Source organism: Lissotriton vulgaris, chromosome 7 (genome assembly GCF_964263255.1).
Source record: "Lissotriton vulgaris chromosome 7, aLisVul1.2, whole genome shotgun sequence".
Classification (NCBI taxonomy): domain Eukaryota; kingdom Metazoa; phylum Chordata; class Amphibia; order Caudata; family Salamandridae; genus Lissotriton; species Lissotriton vulgaris.
In genome coordinates, this window is record NC_141695.1 from 1,039,177,471 (window position 1) to 1,039,200,651 (window position 23,181).

Sequence of the window (23,181 nt, forward strand, 5' to 3'; positions counted from 1 at the left end):
ATCAGGCTGGCATGTAATGTTAAAATACATTATACAACAAGCAGAGTGCATGAGAGTGGGTAGAGGGACAGTGGAAAGGAAAACGAATGCGGATTGGTAAACGTAGTAAGTGAGAGAAAACATAATATTTTGTAGGAATACACCACATTTTTGAAGACTTTCAAAACAGAGAGGGAAAGAGTAGGTGTGTTGTTTTTGTCTATGTAAAAAATCCAGCTAAATCCGACAGACACCTCACCATACCCGACGGAAAGCACATGGAACCAAGTATTTACCAGAATTTTTTTTATTAGGGAGGTGTAACAACCCAAACATGCCCCCTAAAGCTACGCCCTTGAGCAGCATTGATAACATCATCGCCAACTGCGATCGGGTAATAATGCCTGAAGAGACGACTCACTATCTATAAAGATGCTGTAGATGGACCAGATTCTTATTGCTTTTATTGTCTTAATTGACCGCGCTGTCTCGCAAATTAGAGCCGATCACCTGAGCATCCCAGCGTCCCCACGAGAACAATGGAGCCACTTCTTATAATGAGCACATAGTAACATTATGCCAGTCGCTGATCCATTACAGCACATCTTACGCTTCTGTGCCGCAGCATGGCTTCCTCCCTCACCATGCTCCCGAGTGGCCTGTGTCTTTAACCAAGAGGGTTCTTCTTTGGTATGGCAGCAAGAAGTTCCACTTGACAGGTCAGGTGCAAGTAACCCTGAGGCTAGGAGGGAGCTTAAATCCTGTGTGAAATGTCCTGGGACTGCAGGGCTACCTCTTTCCCAGCCCTAGATTCACCCACTAGACTTTGGCACAGAAGACTCGGAAGTAGTGCAATGAAGGTTACTGATAATAAATTAGATAATCATACACACATGCACGAGAGTTGCTAATCAACTAAAGGTTGCGGCTATATCAGAGCTATTTCATTTCAGGTATGCACTATTTCACTTGACCATAGAGCTGAAGAACAAATGACCCTTTACCTGCCTGTTGATTTGGACAATAGGTCTTCATGACAACCCATCAATATCTGCTGCATTGCTCTAGATGATGATAGCTCTTGAACAGAACTCACATGAAGCTCTATTACGGACTTTAGTAACTCGGTCACTTGGTAATGGCAGTTGTCTGCATAACTAGGAGAGATTGCAATGTTGTCTTTGGTTCGGAAATTGTTTATCTGTATTATCAATTTGCCGTTTTCTTGAGTTTAATCTATATATCGTTTTTATGAATGCAGATTATACCTGAGCAAGGACCACCTGGACCCCCAGGGCCCCCAGGACAAATAGTAAGTGTTTAATTGTAGTGGTCAGTGCCATCTGCCATCATCACTCTAGCCCTTATGTATGGTCTTTCAGATCTTTGCATGTTTTACTTAATCACGGATCACTAAGAGCCTCGCATTCTAGGAATATTGCTGCAGCGGGCATGTAAAGTGGAATTTGGAAAGCATAAATAAACCATTGTGGAGGATAATGTGGATTGGCTGTGGGGGGCAGGTTTTAGAAAGAAGGGAAACTGCCAAGTGGTGTGGCATGGCGTACCATGGTTTTGATTTTTAAGGGTAATTTAAAGATTTTAATGTTTATTAATCATGAGCATTTCCTGATTTCTAATTTAATCGACAATGGTTTCTATTACTATATTTGTGTTTTCCCATGCAAAAACGTTTTGAATAGCTTTTCAAAAAGAAAGAGATTGTAAGGCTTTTGAATGCATCCTTCTTTTTTAAATGAAGTCCGTGTTTCAACAGTAATTAATTAAATCAATCAATGAAGTCCATGTTTTAACAATAACTATTTAAATCAATAACTAGGAAGAAAAAAGTAAACAAGTCTGCCTCATGCTCAGTTAGGAATCATTTTATAAGATGCTAGGCACGATTAGAAAAGGCACATTTTTCAAAGTAAAGAATTGCTGGTGGCTTGCTGGCAAACGGAAAGAAGCATAAATTATCAGCAAAGTTTCCGTCCATCTTGCTATGAGTCTTCAAGGGTACACGTATTGAACTTGCTCTCACGAACACTCGTTGTTTCATTTTAACAGGGTCTTCCAGGAATTCAAGGGCCGAAGGTAAGTCAACAATGCCAATATTGTAGAATGTTGCATTTGGACATCTATTAGCAAGGTCTGTCCTTAATTAAGTTAAAATTCCAGCTCAGCCACTCGTCTCCCTCAGTTATATGCCACATACCTTCTCAGTTATATGCCACATAGCTCCTCACTAAGCTGTATAAATCCTGACTCCGGATACGTTATCACAGTTTAATCCTACACTGACGCATTACCAGAAGTTTCCACGCAGGGCTGAGGAGAGCCTGGGGGTATCGCGTCAGAGGAGTGCGCAAAATGTTCCAGAACAGCCAGACAGTTCTTGGAATGAAGAATGAGGCTTCATAGATGTATCAGTAGTTGAGAAGGTCTCTCTTTATCCAGTGTTTGACTATTGTGTGAAATGTTCCTGTTATTGCTCTTGATTGAATGATTTCCAGGTTAATCATTACCATCTTTGTATGAAATCTTCATGTTCACTAAAGTCTTGCCCAGCAATCTGTTGCCTGTTTTTGAGAGGCCACACTCAACACGTCTATAAAACAGAAACATAACTGTTTCCTCAACCAAATACTCTCCCCTCCTTAGAGGGCCCTGGGCCCTTTGGCTGTGGGTGAAACTTGAAAACATCAATTAGCTCTGGTGTTCGTATCCCCCCAAAAAGCAACAACATCTACGCCATTGTTACTTTCTTGCCTTCTGTTGTAGTAGGTTTCTTTTAGTAAGTATGAGCCCCCAGAATTGGCATTGCTCTTAGGAACAAGATATTTTTTATTTTGTACAGTAACTTCCAAGATGGCTGCAGATTCCAAAATCCAGCGTTCTTGTGAGATTTAATTTAGTATGTTTTTGTTGTGGCGTTCACAGCTCCGTAGGCCACTTTTAATTGATCCTGATTATCGCTGTTAGAACTGGGGGTCTCTAGTTGGCAGAGGTAGGTACTACTGTCCAAATAGGGACTTTTGCTTCTTATCAGGGTAAGGACGAAACACTCTTAGATAACCTCTGCTCACCCTCTGGGTAGCTTGGCACGAGCAGTCAAGGCTTATCGAATGCAATGTGTAAAGTATTTGTACCAACACTCACAGTAACACAGTGAAAACACCGCAAACTGACAACAGTTTAGAAAAATAAAGGTATTTAATCTAAACTACACAAGACCAAAACAACAAAAATCCAAAATATACAGTTTAAGAACATGGTTGCAAAAGAATTCTTAAAGTTGCAATAGAAAAATACACAGTTGTGTGAAAAGTTCATAGTTGTGTCACGTGAGGCCAACAGTACCTTTAAATGCAATAAAGTTCCAAAACAGAAGCTGGTGCGGTGGAAAACAAGGGATGCATCACTCCTGAGACCCTGGGGAGGTGATGCGACAGCCCCGCTGGATGTAGCGGGCGTAATGCGGTGACTCCGGTCTGTATGGGGAGGGATGCGATACCTTGCGTGGATTCCGGTGCTGCGATTCCGTAGTGAAAGAAGCTTGCAAAGGCACGATGCAATGGTCTTTGGAGTTCCGACGGTCTCTGGGGCGATGATGAGTGGACCTTCCTCTCGCAGCTATTCGATGCGATGGCTCTACGATGACACTCGCAGCGACGTGATGCGGTCCGCAAGCAAGCGGTGCGACGATCTCACCAAGCGACGACAGGCTCTGCGACGACACTCGCAGCGATGGTAATCTTCCCCTACCGGTCTGGTGCGTCCCGCAAACGAAGGATGCGACAACGCTGCGACGATCTCGGCCTTCATAGCGGCGGGAATTTCCTCACACTGTCGGGGATGCGCTCCGCAAGTGAGCGATGCGACAAAATTTGCAGAAAGTTGTTAAAAGCTTGGTTTCCAGCTTCTCAACACAGGTCCAACTTCCAGAGGCACCACAACTGACCCAAGCTCTCTAGGAAGGACAGAACTCTCAGTGAAGTTCAGGGAAGCAGAGGCGGGGGGAAGTCCTTTTGTTCCTGGGACATCTTAACAGGGAGCCAGCTCTTCTCCGGCCCTTGGAGATTCCTTCAAGACAGGGGACACAGCACCAAAAGCAAAGTCCATCCCCACTCCTTGGCAGCAAAGCAACAGCAGGTCAGTCCATCAGAGCAACAGCAGGACAGTTTTCCTTCTTCAGTTTCAGCTTTATCCTTGGCAGAGGTTCCTTCTTCATTCCAGGATGATCTAATTTTCTGTAGTCAGGGGTCCTGTACTTATACCCCTAAAAGTCTTTGATCCCTTTGTGTAGGAGGTTTTTGAGCCCGGTCTGAACCAGTTCTGGGTGTTCCTTGAGCACTTTGTTTTCCTGGCCTCTGCTTTCCTTTCCTTTCAGAGAGAGGGGCAGGGTCGTCGGCCGTCCAGCAGGAGGTGGAACCAGCATTGTGGAAGGCAGGCACAGCCCTATTCAGGCCCAGGTGCCACCCCCTCCCCCCACTCTAGAGGCAGATGGAGCTATTCAGCCCAGGGATGGCCCACTCAGACTCTGGGAGCCACCCAGCCCCTGTCGCTCACAAACCAGACAGTCCATTCACAAACAGGCCAAGGGACACCAAAAGGTCAGACAAGAGAACAGCAACTTTCTAAAAGTGCTGTTCTCAAACACAGGATTTAAAAACAACCTTTCCTAAAAGATGTGTTATTAAATTCTGAGTTCAGGGATACCAGACTTGTATTTCCTATCTTGCTCCTATGGGAAGATATGCTGGTAGCCACTGTAGCCAGCATTCCCTATGATAGCCTATGGGGCAAGATAGCCTTACAATAGTGAAATACGAAAATGGCTGTAATTCACAACCAGAGCATGTCACCTGCACAAGTACATGCTCTACCTTCCATATACACTGCACCCTGCCCAAGGGGATACCTTGGGCCTTCCATAGGGGTGACAAATGTGTACAGAAAGGGAAGGGTTAGGCCTGGCCAGTGGGGACACTGACCAGGAGGACCTGGAAGTTCACAGACTGCACACAGGCACTGCAGTGGCAGGCCTGAGACACCATTTTAGGGCTACTCATGTGGGTGGCGCAATCAATGCTGCAGGCCCACTAGTAGCATTTGTTATCACCAGCCCTGGCACACTCAGTGCACTTTACTAGGGACTTCTTGGTGACACAAATATGCCAATCATGGATAACCAATCATAATAACAATTTACAAAGGGAGCACTTGCACTTTGACACTGAACAGCAGTGGCAAAGTGCCCAACGCATCTAAATCAGAAAAAACAAAATCCAGCACAGCATCAGAAATACAGGAGGTAGAGCAAAAAAAGATAGGGAGAAACCACGCCAAAGATGCCAGGTCTAACAATCACCATATTTAGTACTCCAAATGCGATGAGCAAACAGCATTTCAACTTATTTCCTGTAACTCCAAAGTTACTGATGCCACCATGTTGTGTAATCATGACAGTGCAAAGATCACTGCGCTGCCGATGGAAGCCAATGATCCCAAGATGGTAGTGATTATCAGAGTAAAGAGCCGGCACTGGTCTGAAGGGAGTCTTGGAGCAAAATCAGGTCTAGATTCTTCAAAATCTTAGAAGGAGTCACACAATCACATAATTCAGTAAGGCAGAAAGTGCATCCCCACAGGTCCTTCTAACACATGCCACAATGATTTTAGTTTTGTCCATAATAAGTCTTTACCAGCTGTCCCCTACCCAGTCTCTGACTTTCAAAGGCTTGGCAATGCCACCATCCTTACCTAGGCAGAGAAGAGTTGGAGTATCAACAATATACATATATAAATTCAATACATGGGATGGAATGAGCACGCAAAACACTTGTCATGCACTAGAGAGTCCCACAGGAAAGCACCTGGCTGTTGAGAAAAAAGGAGAAATGGGCACAACCTGAAAATATGCATTTAGAAAATCTGAACCAGTTTTTTTGAAAATCTAGACATGACACCAGAAACAAGTAAACGAGAATGACTTGCTTGAACGTATCAAAAGCAGCAAATACATCTAAATAGGTCAGTGTATTGATACTGCGATTGTCAGTGGTCATCATAAGGTTGTCCAAAACACCTACCAGAGTCACTAAAAGGAAATAAGCCTTTTTTTTTAAACAAATGAAAGCAAAACGTGTTGCTTTTCAGGACCCGAGTCTATGTTAGTTAAGAGGTCACAAACTGTTATACATCTTTGAAACTGAAAGGAAGCAGAGAAATTTGTCTGAAATGTGAGTGTTTCTTCAGCAGAGGCACAGCAATATTTAGCTTAAAGCCAGAAGAGACTTCTATATGTGTATATAATATATTCTGTGTTCACAGAAAGTTTGCAAATTGGTTAGAAGACAAGACTTATTGAATAGAATGCTCTTTGAAATCCATAGCAGGTCATAGATCATATAGGGATCCCACTGTAGAACATGCCAGAGAGCTACAACTTATCCAAAGCAGCAAAGGATTGCCAGAGGATTGGGGGTGTCCCTGTAGCATGATCAAAATGGGAGTGGATGGGAAAAAATATTTGGAAATATGGTAGGTAGGTTAATGGCTCTGATAGAGCCCTGAAATGATCAACTTTTGATAACAAATATTCTCTGATTCTACTATAGAGCTGATGGTGAAATCTGCTTGGGGACTTGAGGTCTTGTATGGAGATGGTGAACTTCTATACAACCTACCAGTTTCCTCCGTGGGTGATTTTCAGTTGCATGTGGTGGGATCCAAAAATGGGCACGTTCAAGTTTATTGTGTGGATTTAAAAATCAAACTACTTTGAGACCGCATCCACAGCACAATTTCAGTGTGGCACAATGTAGTTGTTACATGTCATACTTAAAATCCCTCATGAGACACTGGATGCTGGTAAGGCTTATTAGAGTTCCTGTGACTGAGAGCACACATGGTGGCTACCTCTGCCAGGTTTTCCGGCTCTACCAGATAAATGCAGGCATGAGGTCACACATATTTTACTGACTATGGCCTGATTTAGAGTTTGGCAAGTACCCAGTCTGGCAAAACCAGTGTGCCCTCACCTCATTTAGGGATGGGCTGATCACAGCATTTCTGACAATGGTGCCCCATTGAACTCCATCAATGGAAAGCTCCCTCTGATGGCCTGATGTAGTAGGGGTGGTCGGGAAAAGGACATTACACCACCCAACCTATTTAGGAAAAACCTGGCTGTGATGGACAGAAAAATGCAGTGACTCTCACGCCCTAGAATAAAGCTCCAAGGGTACTGGGATCATGAGTTTTTTTGTTTTTCAAAAACAAACTTCCATTTGAGAAGTTTGTTTCTGAAAAACAAAACCTTTGGAAAAGTTTAGTGAACAGCTGTCGAAACAGTGGGCATCCACTAAATGTTCTGTACACTGAATGGAACCGATGTGATGGTGTGTCCTTTCTGTGCAAGGAGATGACCGCTGGGTCGATGATCATTTCTAAATTGGGTGGATAATAGACCATCAACATGGCGGAAGTCATCCAACGCCCTGAAGAGGAGAGTACCCTCCGTCAAACTTAAAATCAGACCCTTGGTGCCAAGCTGGATTTGCTAAAGATCCTTTATACTCCAGGCTCATAGAACTTGAGTTACAGTCCCTGCATATCTGGGACTAAAAAGAGGCTTGTACATGTGCCAAAAAGTCCTTGGGGACTTCCTCTCCTGAGTGGTTTGCATTTTGGAGGGATGTCAACTCTATTGTTGGTCAACCCATCCTCAAAGGCATTATTATCTCGTGACATGCTAATTAACACGTAATCAGACAGTCAGATTCCTTCCAGAGGTTGGTCGCCCCATACCTGGTGTATCAATGCTTTCTGTCATCTTGTACAGGTGGTTTCATTAAGATATCAGAAAAGAATCTTCATGAAAATAGAAATAAAATATTAAACATTGATGCTTAGATTTTAGAGAACTGAAGATATTGATTTCACTTTTCTTAATTATTCCCTATAGGTTATATTTTTTATTTTTTGGCAATGTGCTGAGGTATAGCACATTTACAAACGTCTAGCATTTAAAGAGGATCGTAAGGTTTATCCCCCCCCCCCCTTTTTTTCTAAATAGCTGCTCAAAAAACAGCAACTGTAGATCCCATAATGTGTTTGTACACACGTAGAGGAATGAAATGTTGATTTAAAATAGATTCATTTTCAGTTTTTAATTTGTGATGTTTGATATTACTGAGATAAAATAAAATTAAATAGGGAGAGGAGGGTTGAATTCCATTGATCCATATTTAAAAATTGTTGGAATAGGGAGCCGTTCCTTTTTTTTAAGGCTTGCCCAAAACAAAAGGTGTGAAACAGCTTTGTGCTAGATGTATTGGAGCAAGGAAAACAGGAAGGCTTTTCAAATCTTGCATAATTACGCTTGCATCGTTTGATTCAAAATGTTCCTGTTGCAAAATATATTTATTTAGCTGAAGATGAGGAATTCCATCTGCAAAGTCATTGCACGTACAGAACATTTTAACTTCTTGTTATAGTCTTTTTTAGCTCAGGTACTGAATGACGTATTGGTAATTTGTCAGCACTTTTGCATGGAGTGAACCTTAAAAATGTGCTCAAAGTAATACTTATTTTATTGAATGCATTGGCGACTTAAATGTTAAGATTTCCTCTGCTAAGTCACCCTCTTTTCCATTAGGGGTTCGACGGTCATAAGGGAGAGAAAGGAGACGGTGGTGAAAAGGGTTACACTGGCCCACCAGTAAGTTAAATTGCTTGTTTGAGCAAAAGAAGATTATTCGCCTCTTTTGTATTGTAGCAATTGTATGATTGGTTCATTGTACTTCTAGGGACTGCCGGGGTCGGTGGGACTTACTGGCTTGCCCGGTGCCAAAGGAGACAAGGTAAGTGCTCTGAGTATCTGTGTTTAGCAGGTGTGACAACTACTGAGATTCAACTAACACAGTGAGTTGCTGTAAACAGCAAGTCCTTTCCTCAATCACAAATCGAAAGTCGATTCTTTGTTTTAGCAATACTGCTATCAATGGAATCAGTCAGCTAAACCTTTGAAAATAATTTGGTAAAATGTGAACAAAAATAATATAATGAATTCTTATTTTTGTACTCTCTATTTTATTGAAGGACTTCTCTTTTAGTTGGTTTGTCATATTACCCAGGTTCTCATTTATTGACACTAAGGTTCTCATACAAGTAAATGTGAGTATAGAGTTAGTGACAGGATGAAAGGGTCAATTGGATGCATTAAAGGTTGGCCCGGTTGCTTCACGGAGACGGCTCTAGCGGAGGTGGTCGATGACATCAGGGGTACTTTAGATGTCTGGGCAGGGCTGTGCTAATTATGCTGGACTTGTCAGCAGCATTCAACACAATGCCACACTCCTGGCATGTCTCCAAACGTTCGGGATCAGGGGGCAGGCCTGGAAATGGTTGGTTTCTTTTTTTTATTTATTATTTAAGTTTTCTGAAACATATATACAGCGTAGCTTATACAGTACACAGGTAGATACATACTTAATAATGAAGTTTAGGTAACATGTAAATACATAACAGTGTCCAGAACAACATAAACAACAGTAGGCACTTTTAGCATTGACCATATGCAACAAATCCACAGATGTTATCAGGGAACATATCTGAGTAAGCTTAATACACAATTTTTGCTGCAAAGTATGTATGCTTCATGTAGAGGTGACCAGAAGCCATGTATTGTGTTCAGATGCCGGTTTTGTGTGTAGTGCTTATGGCCTCGACCGGTTGTTCTAGGAGATACGACTTTAGAGGGTCCCAAATATCACGAGGACCCCTTAGGGTGAACATATCTCCACGCATCCTTAAGTCCATGAGCGGAGAACATGTTTGCCAATGCACCCTGTGTTTTGGTATAGTGGTGAGGGAGTGGGTTGGATCTGTCAGCGATGGGGAAGAATGCAGTATTAAAGTCACCCCCCAAATAAAATGAGTGTATCCTAAGTTAAGGATTTGCCCCCATAGTGTGATGAAATAGTCCTGATCATCAGCATTCGGCCCGTAACAACACACTAGTGTGACCGATAGTGTACCCAGTGTTCCCGAAGCTTCTACCTAATGAATCCTGATACATCCCACCCAGAGTGAAACGGGTGTTCTTTTTGATAAGAATCCCTGCGCCTCTTGAATATGTAGAGTACAATGAAAAGGCTTGGTTTGTGGCCCACTTGCTGGCGAAACCAGGAGTGTGGTGTGGGTCAAAGTGTGTCTCCGCAGCATGGCAATGTGAATTTGATGTCGATCAAGATATGTAAGTAATTGCCTACACTTACGGGGCTCTCCCAACTCCCTGATGTTCAACATGAGGAGATTTACTTTAACACCTCAGTATGCAGGGTCATAGCAGAACGGTATGTGCTTATCATGATGTGTTCTGGACATAGGGCTGTGAATATACCTCTCAATGAGTGCTCCCATGTCCACCTGCTGGAGAACAAAAGTGGTGAAGACTTGAATTAACAATTCCCATCCCTTCCCTCCACAACAGCACCCCAATCGTGCTGGCATTTTACTGCCCACACAACTTCCAACTAACCCTTGACACTTCAGTCCAAATCAAATACCCTAAAAAACTGTAAGGGGAGCGCCCGTGTGGGGTTCGCTGGTGGGAAACTAGATTCTCCCTTCTCCCAGAGCTGTAAAGACAGCCTCTCAGTGGCAGGGGATGGAGGGGGAAAGGGAAAGGGATGCTTGGCATAGTCCAAATTATTACCATAAGTTATATCATGCCCGCCACCCAAAACTGAGTGCGTGTTTATTTTGCTTACCACTTATCTGTCTCTTATCGATCAAACTAACAAATCTCCTAGGAGACGTGGCATGCTTCTCTCACTTGGAATATTCAGTAACACCTTGCCACTGCTCAGGCACCCAAGACCAAGATGAAAGACAGGTAGAAACAGTTGGTGATGAATTGTCTCCAGTGTTAGATTTCTTGACATTCAGAGTGAGTCAGTTGCAGGGGATGGAGACCTGGAGAGGCATTCCTTGGAATCACGATGTGGTGGGTGTTTCTTGACGTTTTTGAGAAAATCCTCTACTTGTTGTGAATTTGGGAAGAAATATGGTTTACTCTGATATGTAACCCGCAAGCGTGCCGGGTACATGAGCGCATATTTAATTTGCGCCTTCCAAAGCTTTTGTTTGGCCGGTAGGAATTTACTTCTCGCCTCTTGAACTGCAGCTGTGAAATCAGGATAGATGGTGAATTCGGTGCCCTCATAATGAAGTGTCTTTTTCCCTCTGGCCATTTTTAGCTCTGTACCGCAATCCCAGTAGTTGAGGAGACGGGCTACAATATGGCGTGGAGTGCTTCCTGGGGAGGCCTGGGGCCTAATGTTCCATGGGCCCTTTGCACTATCAATTGGGGGGAGAAGGCCTCAGCGCCAAAGGTGTCTCGCAACAGGCATTCGATTAATTCCTCCATGCACCCGGTGTTGGTGCTTTCCGGGAACCCAATGACGCGGATGTTATTGTGACGACTGTGCGCCTCTAGAACTTTATTTTGGCAGCAATAACTTCGAGAAGTTTGTCCATTTGTGCCAGTTGTTGTTGTATTTGAGTCGTAGCATCCTTGTTGTCCGAGATCCGCCTTTCCGCCTCTTTGATTTGTCAATCGTGTTTGTCTACCTTCTGGACTATAAAATCCATGCAGCTTTTCATGGAGTCAATTTTGCTTGAGATGTCCATGAGGCTATGTTTCATGGCCAGTAGTAAACTTTTGACTTTGTCTTCTTGGGTGGCCGGCGGTGTCTGCGCTTGTTCTTCGTTGGACTGTTCTGGGTCCTCCGAGCTGGATCGCGTGGCAGCCTTCTTGGTTTCAAAGAGGAGTTTGGATTGTTGACCATCTGCCTTCCCCATTGTAGGAAGCAGTATGTTGCGCTGCAGGTAAAACAACCAGTGGGGGGACACGTGACAGTGTAGCTTTGTCAAGTGGTAGATGGAAAGGTGTCAGAGTAACACTACCGTCAGTGCTCCTCCCAGAGTAAAGGCAGGTGAGTCTGTTTCCGTCCACGTGCCGGACAAAGGAAATGGGTGGTATTCACCTCTTCAGTAAGGGCAGCTGTCTCAACAATGCCAAGGAAGAAGGGAATTTTTCGCTGCATCTCATATATCAGGCATGATGAGAGTCTCCCTGTGCTCAGTAGACGAACGGAATAGAGCCTCAACAGCAACGCAATTCCAGAAGGCAGAGGAGCTGGGTGTGTCAGCAGTGAGGGTATGTAGAGAGATGTTGTGATCCCCAGTGGAAGTGGACCAGTGGTGGCAGCGTGCACCTCGTTGCACCGTATGTTTGCACCAGTGTAGCAGGCTTAGGTTAGGTGTCTTTGTAAGTGAACTTGAATTGGCACAAGCGGGGGTATGAGGATGGGTACGGGCCAGTGCGGGGTCGGTGGATCTCCTTCACAGTGGGATAAGGATCCAGGACAGCCTGTGTAATGGCGAGGCGCCGCAAGTCAAATAGCACTTTTTTGTTAGTCTCCAGCAGCAGGTATCACTGCTCTTCCCATCCACTTCAGCGCAGAAGGGGTGAAGTTAGAGGGTGTGTGGCAAGACAGCATCTCCTACAAATAAAAGAAAACCTCGGGTGACAGGCCTTCATTCAGCACCACATTGCACTGTATGTTTGCATCGGTTTAGCAGGCTACAGGTACGGGGTCTTTTTGAGGAGATACGAGCTGGCACAAAAGTAGTTGCTCATCAACGGTCAAGTGGGTAGTATAGAGACGGGTGTGGATCAGCGCGGGCCAGATGATCTCCTGCACTGTGCCAGAAGGGTCTGAGAGAGCATATGAATCGGCGGGACAGCACGGGCCAAACAGCGCTTTTAGTCTATCAGCAGTTACCGCCGCTGTCCGCATCCACTTCGGTGCAGGAGGGTGAAAGCTGCAGGATGTGTGGCAAACCAGCTTCATTTAAAACGTACAGGAAACCTTGGATGTTAGGCCGTCTTTCAGTGTGAGTCCACTGAGGCCCAAGCACCACGTGGGATCCCAGGGGCTCGCGTAGCAGCTGCAGCCGGGCTTGCCTCCAGTTGTGTACCACACCAAGCCTGCGCTCATGACGTAGTACGACCCAGGACCATCTGGCAGTTTCTGCGGTTGCAGGTTTTTTAACCTGAGCCGGGCCAAAGGGTGAGACACAAACGGCAGGCACTTTTATTGATAGTAGTGCGTGTAAAAGCAGGATAAATAGAGGATTATGCTGCCAAGCAGCAGGAGCCTCATAGGTGTGCGGCATGTTGGTCGTGCGCCACCTAGCGCCCCAAGGTTGGCTTCTTTCCTGGAAGGTAGAGTTCTGGTGTCCACCGTTTGCATCGGGGTCTTATTATCTACAGGTGGGAGTGCCACAGGGTTACGCCTTGAGCCCCACATTAGTCAATATATACCTCACACCTCTGGCGTTCTTTTTTCCTGGGGTAAGGATGAAATATTCCCTGCAAAAAATCTGAACTTGTTTGTCAGATGTTTTTCAGTGGCTATCTCACCAGTAGCTTAAGTGCAATGCTGGCACAACTGAGCTAATTTTCTTTGGTGCGCAATCAGATGAGCCTTGGCAGTCCTTTTGGCCGGAGGTTTCTCCCCCTCCACTAAGCCACACTAGCTCTGTTAAAAATCTGGGTGTCAAGTTTGATGGTGGGCTATCCTTTCTGGCACAGGCTAATGTAGTAGTAGGGACTTGCTTTGGTCAGCTGCGATCGGTCAGGAAGTTCCTCGATTTTCTGTCCTTCTCTGCTAGCAAACTGGTAATACAAGCTCTGATAATATCTCAACGTGACTATGGCAAAGCAATACCTGAATACCTACCTGATAATTCGATCAGGTAGCTGCAGGTGGTCCAAAATGCAGCATCCTGAATCCTTCTCAGCGTGCCTCCAAGAATTCAGGTCTCCCCCTATCTTAGAGAGCTGCATTGGCTTCCTATTAGGAAGATGATTCTTTTGAAGACATTGCTATTGACCCACAGAGCTCTGCATCAGTCTGGGGCAGGGTACCTGAGTTGAGAGATTGATATGTCACTTTATTCCACTGCATTAAGAAGTACATATTAAAAGTGATAGTCTTTATAGATAAGCTTGGAACCGATATGGCTGAGATACCCGCCACCCCCTCTCAACACAATCCCCAAGAATGGGAATACGGAAACATTTCTGAACTTTTGGAAGGCGGGAGAGAGTTACCCTCCCGGCCGTATTTATTAAAATATGAAACAAAAGTAAAACATTAAAATAACAGTTTCATATCATGTACAATTTCATTTCCACATTACGATGTTTTGGCTGACCTTAACACATTTCTAATACAAAGGTTCTCCTAGCCGATACTAACATCCTACGAATGCATTTTCAAATTGAAATTGTACATCCTAACGTTAAGGGCCAACGGCAAGGTCGTAACCGGTGTCAGATCCCTAAACCAGAACTCCCCCCTCACTTGTGAGGGGCGGCCGCACAGAGGACTGCACCTCATGTGCACATACCAATTTCCCTTTTCTTGACGGGGGCCCCAATTAACTCAACGCCATCTTATTGGTCGTCCGAGGACTCGTGTGAGGTGTCTAGAAGGTAGCGTAGACCCCCCCTCCCCACCCCACACAACTTACCACATCTGCCGTCGCAGATGTCCTGGCCCCGGGAAATTCCCAGGAGGGGCCCGTAGCCCCTCCTATCCAGGGAGGGGCCTTGACCGCCTTCCCTTTCCTTTCGGCGTCCCATCCTTAGAAGGGACCGCCTCCCCGTTGAGGGGCCAATGGCCACCTCCCCCGGGCGCTCCCATCCGTAATGGGTGACGCCCCCCCCCCTAGGGATCTTCCAATTACTGCTCACCGATCATGACCTTACCGCCCGACCAAATAATAAATACGACAAACTAGACTAAAGAGACTAATTACTAAAGAGGAAAAGACAAAAGATATTCAAAGTATGAACTGCTAAACATCACTGACCAACTCTGGTGCAAATACTTTATTCGATAAAACATACTGTAAAGAATTATCCACTTTATTGTATACTGAATCACAACTTTATTCAGAACAACCTGTAAGAAAAAGTGAATTACCACGTCAAATAACTTTATTTCAAAACCACTTGCTGTCTTCAGGGGCTGGTGGGTGGGTCAAAATTGGCTCTTCGTTCCGTCTCGAGCTCACGTGCAGCGGGGAGGTGCAGCTTCAGAGCACAGGAACAAGAGGATGCTTCCATGGCTTGTCGCTCCTCTTATCCTTCTTCGGGCGGGCGTAAACCCGCCTCCGCCCGCCTCCGGGGGCGTGGCTGGCGGCTTCAGTGTCTAGGACAACCCACTCTTGGGCGGGAAAAAGCGCGCCCCGGCTACGCCGCTTTGGGCATACCAGCCGAGACTCGCCTCCCGCCCAAGATGGCTTCCCGGGGGGATCGGGGTACTCCACCATACGTTCGGGGGGACCGAGTGGTCGCCCCTTTCCATATGGCTGAGATACCCGCCACCCCCTCTCAACACAATCCCCAAGAATGGGAATACGGAAACATTTCTGAACTTTTGGAAGGCGGGAGGGAGTTACCCTCCCGGCCGTATTTATTAAAATATGAAACAAAAGTAAAACATTAAAATAACAGTTTCATATCATGTACAATTTCATTTCCACATTACGATGTTTTGGCTGACCTTAACACATTTCTAATACAAAGGTTCTCCTAGCCGATACTAACATCCTACAAATGCATTTTCAAATTGAAATTGTACATCCTAACGTTAAGGGCCAACGGCAAGGTCGTAACCGGTGTCAGATCCCTAAACCAGAACTCCCCCCTCACTTGTGAGGGGCGGCCGCACAGAGGACTGCACCTCATGTGCACATACCAATTTCCCTTTTCTTGACGGGGGCCCCAATTAACTCGACGCCATCTTATTGGTCGTCCGAGGACTCGTGTGAGGTGTCTAGAAGGTAGCGTAGACCCCCCTCCCCACCCCACACAACTTACCACATCTGCCGTCGCAGATGTCCTGGCCCCGGGAAATTCCCAGGAGGGGCCCGTAGCCCCTCCTATCCAGGGAGGGGCCTTGACCGCCTTCCCTTTCCTTTCGGTGTCCCATCCTTAGAAGGGACCGCCTCCCCGTTGAGGGGCCAATGGCCACCTCCCCCCGGGCGCTCCCATCCGTAATGGGTGACGCCCCCCCCTAGGGATCTTCCAATTACTGCTCACCGATCATGACCTTACCGCCACAGGCCGGATAGTTGACCGGCTATCCGGACCCCCCACAAAACTCCTACCTAAAGGTCATGCTGTAAACTCTTTAACCAGGCTACGAGGTCTCCTATGAGTAAAGCATTCCCCACCCGGGACAAATGGACCCCATCTTCTAGATACATATGGTCCCCCCTGATACACCCATGAGGAATCGAATGCAATGTACTTGTACGGAACAGTCTACCAAGCTTGTTATTTGTTATAATGTTAATGTTAATGTTATAACAATTTATAGTGCGCACAGCGACTCCAGCGAAGGAGCATCCCGGCGCAGAGACACGAAGCAGTCATAACACAACATGGAGATAATACTACAGAAAAGTACTAAAACAGGGAAGCTAAAATAGAAAGGTTTTTATGGCTCTACGAAACGACAGCAAGTCCTCTATCAGCCGAATTTCAACTGGGAGGGTGTTCCAGATTGACGCGGCTCTCACCCTGAAAGAACGGCCCCCCATCCTGCTGAGCCTAAATCTGGGGACAACAGCAAGGGCCTGACCTTGAGATCGAAGATTACGGGTAGGGACATAGAAAGAGATGGAGTTGGCCAGGATCTCAGGGCCTATGCCTCTAAGGATTTTGAAGGTCAGACACACGACCTTGAAGAGAATACGCTTCCTAACCGGGAGCCAGTGCAGGGAGCGGATGACATGAGACACCGGGCAGAACTTAGGAAGTCCAACGATGGCTCTCGCCGCGGCGTTCTGCACCCGCTGCAGACGGGTTAGCTCAGCCTGGTTAGCCCCCGCCAGCAAAGAGCTGGCGTAGTCCAGACGAGAGATGATGGTTGCCTGGACCACAAGCTGTCTGGTAGGGGCGTCGAAGAACTTGAGCACCGGCCTTAACCCTCTTAGGAGACCGAAGCAACAGGCTGCGATTTTTTTGGTGTGCCCTATAAATGTAAGACCAGCGTCTAACCAGACCCCGAGGTTCTTCACCTCCGACACAGGGGTCGGAGTGGGGCCCAACTCCGAAGGCCACCACTGATCGCCCCAGAGCTCCACTCCCTTCCCGACAACCATAACCTCTGTTTTTGTGGCATTGAGCTGGAGACAATTACCTGTCAACCAGCTGGCCACCGCCTTCAGTCCGGACTGAAACCTGGGGGCATCCTGTTCCGCATCCCCGCTGAGAGTAACCGCCAGCTGTGTGTCGTCGGCATATGAGACCATGGTTAGGCCCCACTGCCTTGCGACATCAGCCAGCGGTCTCACGTAGAGGTTGAACAGCGTGGGACTCAGCGAGGATCCCTGCGGAACCCCCATGGCCAGAGGCTGGAACCCGGATTTGAAGGGAGGGATGGCAACACAGAAGGAGCAGTTGTCTAGGAAGGAGCGGAACCATTGCAACGCCTGGCCACCAATACCAATCTCCTCGAGCCGCCTAAGGAGGATGCTGTGCGATACAGTATCGAATGCGGCGCTGAGATCTAACAAGATCAGCGCCGCCGTCTGACCAGCATCCAACCTTGTATTTACCTTCTTCACAGAATGATTTATAGCAGACACTGAATTAGCCCCCCGCCACACCTTTCGTGGAATCATATGGGACCATGCAATTGCGCACCCTGGAACCCTTCTCGCCAACCAACTTACTGTGGATAGTATCGCCTCGAGAAGTAGTCGTCTACCAGTGGTCACCAAATCATTGCCCCCAAGATGCACTATGATTATAGATGGCGGTGACCTTGTCCGCCCTAACAAACCCTCCAAAAAAGTTTGAAACTGGTCAATACAGAGCCCGCCCCTTCCGTAGAAGGTCACCCTGTACCCGTATTCCCCAGCCATGTGAATCATGTCACCTGCTTTGAATACGTCCGCGGCACGCCTCACGTATGAGTGGCCCACGACCCACACCACTTTTTCCTCAGCCGGTGATCTTTGACCGCTGGTTCCCAGGTGTCGGGTCGACTGCACAGTCCGCCCCGCCTCGTAAGCTTGCGAAACTGTAAACCAAACAAAAACAAGAAGCGTGAGTACATGATATCAGCTTCACAACATGTGCAACCGCACATACCTTTTGTAACAATTCGAGGACCAACGCCCCAACTGTTTCACCTTTTCCACACTCAGACCCCTGGCTGTAGCCTCTGTAGCAGCCCCTATCCTGAAGGAATGGGTCCCAAACTCGCCCGGGTTCAAGCCCGCGGCCGAAATTGCCATTGCAAGCACCCGCTGGAACTGAAACCTCGTCAGTGGGGTGGCATCAGCGTGTCTCAGCAAGGTCCCCCCCCATGATGCCGCCCTCTGCGCCAAATATTCCTCAACGCATACTACAGGGCACATGGGAGATCCGGGAATCCGCTGGACTACTACACTGTCCCCGATCGCACCCTGATCGGTCTTGGACCTGGCAAACAAGACAATCATCGTCCCCCCCTTAACTTGAATGTGCTCTCGGCACAGTCCCCCCCGTATCCTGCTTGTTCTTCGCCACCAGTTCGCTTACCCGCATAGCCCCATGGAATGCTAATGCAAAAGCGGCCCGGAATAACACTGTTTCTGACTGGGATGAACATGTCGCAGGGAGTACGGACAGTAACAGGGCCAACCTTTCCAGGCCTAACGGGTGCCTTTCATCTACTCTGCGACCCTCAAGGCGTTGCCACCCACGCAGCGCTTTCTGTACTACAAAAGACGCTGTAGGGTCCTGGATACCATGAGCCCGTGCCATAAAGGAAATGGCGGCCCGATGCCTCTGGGCCGTGGCTACCGATTTGCCTGCCTGATGTAATGACAGCAAAAACTTTAAGACATAGTCTTCCTGGCACCAAAGCTCCCCCCTAGCAGAACCCAAAAAGGACCAATAGGAACGGAACGCCCCTTCATATGCCTTCCTTGTCCTGGGTGCTAAACTCTCTCCCACGAGGTTTTGTAGTTCGGGGCACCGAGAGACCAGAGAGCTTCGGGAAATGGTGCCGCCACCGGGTCCGCTGTTGGCAGAAAACCCCAGAAGGCCTGCATACGGAAACGAGAAAGTGCATCAGCAGCCTGATTCAGCACCCCTGGCACATGTCTTGCCCTAAAGAGCACGTTCAATTGCATACATAGTAAGACAATTTCCTTGAGCAATCTCAGAATCCATTTGCATCGTGCTGCTTGACTATTGATACACTCAACCACGGTCATGTTATCAGACCAGAACACCACAGAGTGATCCCGAAACCCCTCAGGCCATGTTTTCAAGGCCACCAGAATAGGGAACAGTTCGAGAAAAGCGATGTTACTTTTAAGCCCACACTCGTGCCACCATGACGGCCACGTTTGAGCTGACCAGTGATTACCAAATATGGCGCCAAAGCCTATACTCCCCGCCGAATCTGTCCACAACCCCAACTCCTCGGAGGACACCGCCGGCTTGTTCCAGACAACCCGACCATTGAAATCCGCCAGGAATGTCAACCAAATGCGCATGTCCTGGCGAATCTCTGCCGAGAGCCTCGTGCGGTGGTGCCCCTCTTTAAGACCGACCATGGCTTGTGCAATCGAGCGGGAAAAGGGGCGGGCCATTGGCATCACTCTAAGGGCAAAATTCAATTGACCCACAGTCTGCTGCAATTGATGCAAATTTACCTTAGCCTCCCTAATACATGTTTCAAGCGAGGCCCTGAATTTCCTTACCTTTTCTCTGGGCCACCGGAAGCAACCCTCTTCGGAATCGAGCTCTATTCCAAGAAACTCGAGCGAAGTAGATGGCCCCACAGTCTTACCTGGCGCCAATGGCACACCAAACTGACTCATCAGACCACAAAATTCTTTTAAAGCCTGTGCACATTCTGGGTCCCCGGCTGCCCCCAGGAACAGAAAATCGTCAAGATAATGCATAACATGCTGAAACCCCGTCATTCTTGTAAATGCCCATTGCAAAAAACAACTGAATTTCTCAAAATAAGCACAAGATATGGAGCATCCCATTGGCATACATTTATCCATGTAATAGCGCCCCTGAAACATAAAACCAAGGAGACGCTGATCGTCTGGGTGTACCGGGAGCAACCGGAACGCTGACTCGATGTCTGATTTGGCCATCAGCGCTCCGGGCCCCAGGCGATTCAACATGGCGACGGCATCATCGAAAGATGCGTACCGCACCGAACACACCTCCGGGTCTATCGCATCGTTCACCGAAAGACCTCTCGGGGCTGACAAGTTATGTATTAATCTAAACTCACCCGGGTCCTTCTTGGGGACCACTCCCAAGGGTGAACAAACAAAATTAGCAACTGGTGGCATGTCGAATGGTCCGGCAACCCGATCCGGGTCACCTCCTTCCCAATCTTCGCTTGTACCACCGCCGTATTCTGCAGGACCGACAGTTGGTTCCTACAATGTGCTTTACCCTGAAAATTCCCCACTGGGATGCGGAAACCATACGAAAAACCGTCTCGCAACACCCCAGCGGAAACATGATCCGGGTATTCATTGAGCCAAGGAATCATTGCCATGGTATCAACCGGGGTAGGTAAAGGCGCCCCTCGGACTATTTCAGACCTGTTTGGCGCTTCCCCTACTTCCGTTATCACCCGTTTTGGCTCTGCACATGGTCTCGGGATGCGAGGACTGTCCACACCCCCCACAGTCGTGCCTAAACTTGCATGACCCCTGGGGCCTTGTACACTTTCCCCTGTTAAAATTCCAGCAGACCCCTTTTTTACCTGTATTGCCATTCGACCTTGAGTGATGCTCGTTACTTGAACCCGCCCGAAAGGGCGCCCCAGATGAATGGCGGGAAAACTCGCCCCCGTTTCCCCCCAACAATGGCGCCTTTGTCATGCCTGATTTCTCCATTTTTTGCCAGGAAATGGAGTCGTAACAATCCCACGTCAGAGATGTGTCGAACTCCTTGGCCTTACGAAAAATATTATCATAACAAAACCACTGACTGCCCTCATATGTCTGAGAAAACTCCATAATACGTGTCTGGTACACGGGTAACTCGGCCAACAGTTCAGGCCTCCGTTCCCCCATAATTGAAGTGAATATGCCAAATGCTCTGCCCCAATTACCTATCGTCTCATCGACTCTAAAAGCGGCCATCTTGGCGCGCCAAACACTCGGGTGCATAAACTCTTTTTGAGCTTTCACGTGCTCAATCTCGTAATGATCAGTTAGTAACGAAAACATGTTTACATATTTTTCAGCCCATATCCTCTCCTTGATTTCCATCGGAATATGCTGAGCCACTTTCTCCCTCCTCGAGGGTACTGACCCCTCCCCCGCAATCGGCAGTAGCTGCTTACCTGGACCGGAAGCTGTAACCGTAGTCGCTGCCGAACTCATGCCCGCTGCGGGTTGTCCCACTGGAGCCTGCGGGGGAACAAAAGGACATGGTGCCTTTGCAGCCTCTCTTGATTGCCGCAACTGCCTCATTACTGCCCTGGCGTCATCTGCCGTAGCCCCCTCACTCCCTATCCCCAACCATGCTGCCAGCTGTGCAGCCAACTCGGGAGGCATATCCTCCCCGTTCACAGGGGTCACTACCACGGGAATTGGTTGCCCCTCCTTCGGGACTGGGATCGGCGCCTCAGTCGGTGTATCAGGGTGCGCCGGCGGAGTCTCGGGAACCGGGGCCTCTCCCCCAGTTGCTCCCTTCTTGGCCCTTCTACTTCTCCCGTTAGGGACTACTCCCGGCAATGCTGGTCCGACGACTCGCTTAGGGCCCCCTACACCGTTCATTGCCGCCATCTGTTTCTTCATCTCGGCCATGTCTTTTACGAGCATGCGGAGCATCTGATCGGTTCCGACCCGCTTTCCGGCCTTCTTGCCCGGCATTCTCCAACGCTGATTTCCTGGAAGAACAAAGACAAGAATTAAAACGCTCAAAATTGGCTCTTCGTTCCGTCTCGAGCTCACGTGCAGCGGGGAGGCGCAGCTTCAGAGCACAGGAACAAGAGGATGCTTCCATGGCTTGTCGCTCCTCTTATCCTTCTTCGGGCGGGCGTAAACCGGCCTCCGCCCGCCTCCGGGGGCGTGGCTGGCGGCTTCAGTGTCTAGGACAACCCACTCTTGGGCGGGAAAAAGCGCGCCCCGGCTACGCCGCTTTGGGCATACCAGCCGAGACTCGCCTCCCTCCCGCCCAAGATGGCTTCCCGGGGGGATCGGGGTACTCCACCATACGTTCGGGGGGACCGAGTGGTCGCCCCTTTCCATTTGCCCCCCTCCTGGCATATTGCCATTAGTGAACTACGAGGCAAGACTGATGTCACGTGAACCCTCTGGCTCAGATTCTTATAGATAGAGCAACATTATAATCTATTAAATTATACACAATAGGTTTTTGTAAATCTGGTGTACTGAAGAAAAAGTATTTGCAGAAAATCGCAAAATTAAGTAAAGTCGGTGAGCCGCGGTTAAGGCAGGTTTTTTTAGTTTCACTTTGAACAAATCCGTCAGTAAATGGGCACCTACTTGTCTCCCCATTTTACCTCAAACGTTAATGCTTTGATTTGACCTCTTTGTGCATGAGGCTAGAATGAGCTTGGCAGGCAGAAGCTACATGAAAGGTTAGCTTGTTTTGGGATCAAAGTTCCAATAGGACCTTTATGTGAGTCACAACCCAGCATAAGGCTCAAGCTCTCAGCGGCTCGCCTACCTTTACAGCGAGTGAAATATTTTTTACGGTTCACATATTAATATTCACCTAACATGCAATTCCGTGCCAGTGGGCAATACCTTTGTTTGGCTGTGATTTTTCCCATTCCAATGGTTTTTTTTTTTTTTGCATCTTTGTGCGCGTACATTATGCCTGCATGACACAATAAAATAATATTTCTCTGTACAAAATATATATATATATATACGCATTAAACTAAAAAAGGTTTCTGTTCTCCATCTAAATATGCATGCTTGTTGGGAAGCACTCACACGGTTCTGTGAAAAGTTTATGGTATGATAATTTTTGTAATTAAAAATATGGATGCCGTATTTATAGACTTGTATGTTCTATTTTTCCTGTTTGTATTTTGT

At 47.3% G+C, this 23,181-nt stretch overlaps 1 protein-coding gene across 6 annotated transcripts in view; it reads left to right on the forward strand.

The window, feature by feature from the left end:
• Positions 1–23,181, forward strand: part of LOC147702888 (uncharacterized) — a 353,529-nt gene that overhangs the window by 276,145 nt on the left and 54,203 nt on the right. For all 6 annotated transcript variants that reach the window (XM_086931471.1, XM_086931472.1, XM_086931470.1 and 3 more), the window contains 4 exons: positions 1,241–1,291; positions 2,050–2,076; positions 8,645–8,707; positions 8,796–8,849. In XM_086931471.1, the coding sequence (XP_086787597.1) occupies positions 1,241–1,291; positions 2,050–2,076; positions 8,645–8,707; positions 8,796–8,849 (195 nt within the window). The remainder of the gene's footprint in view (positions 1–1,240; positions 1,292–2,049; positions 2,077–8,644; positions 8,708–8,795; positions 8,850–23,181) is intronic.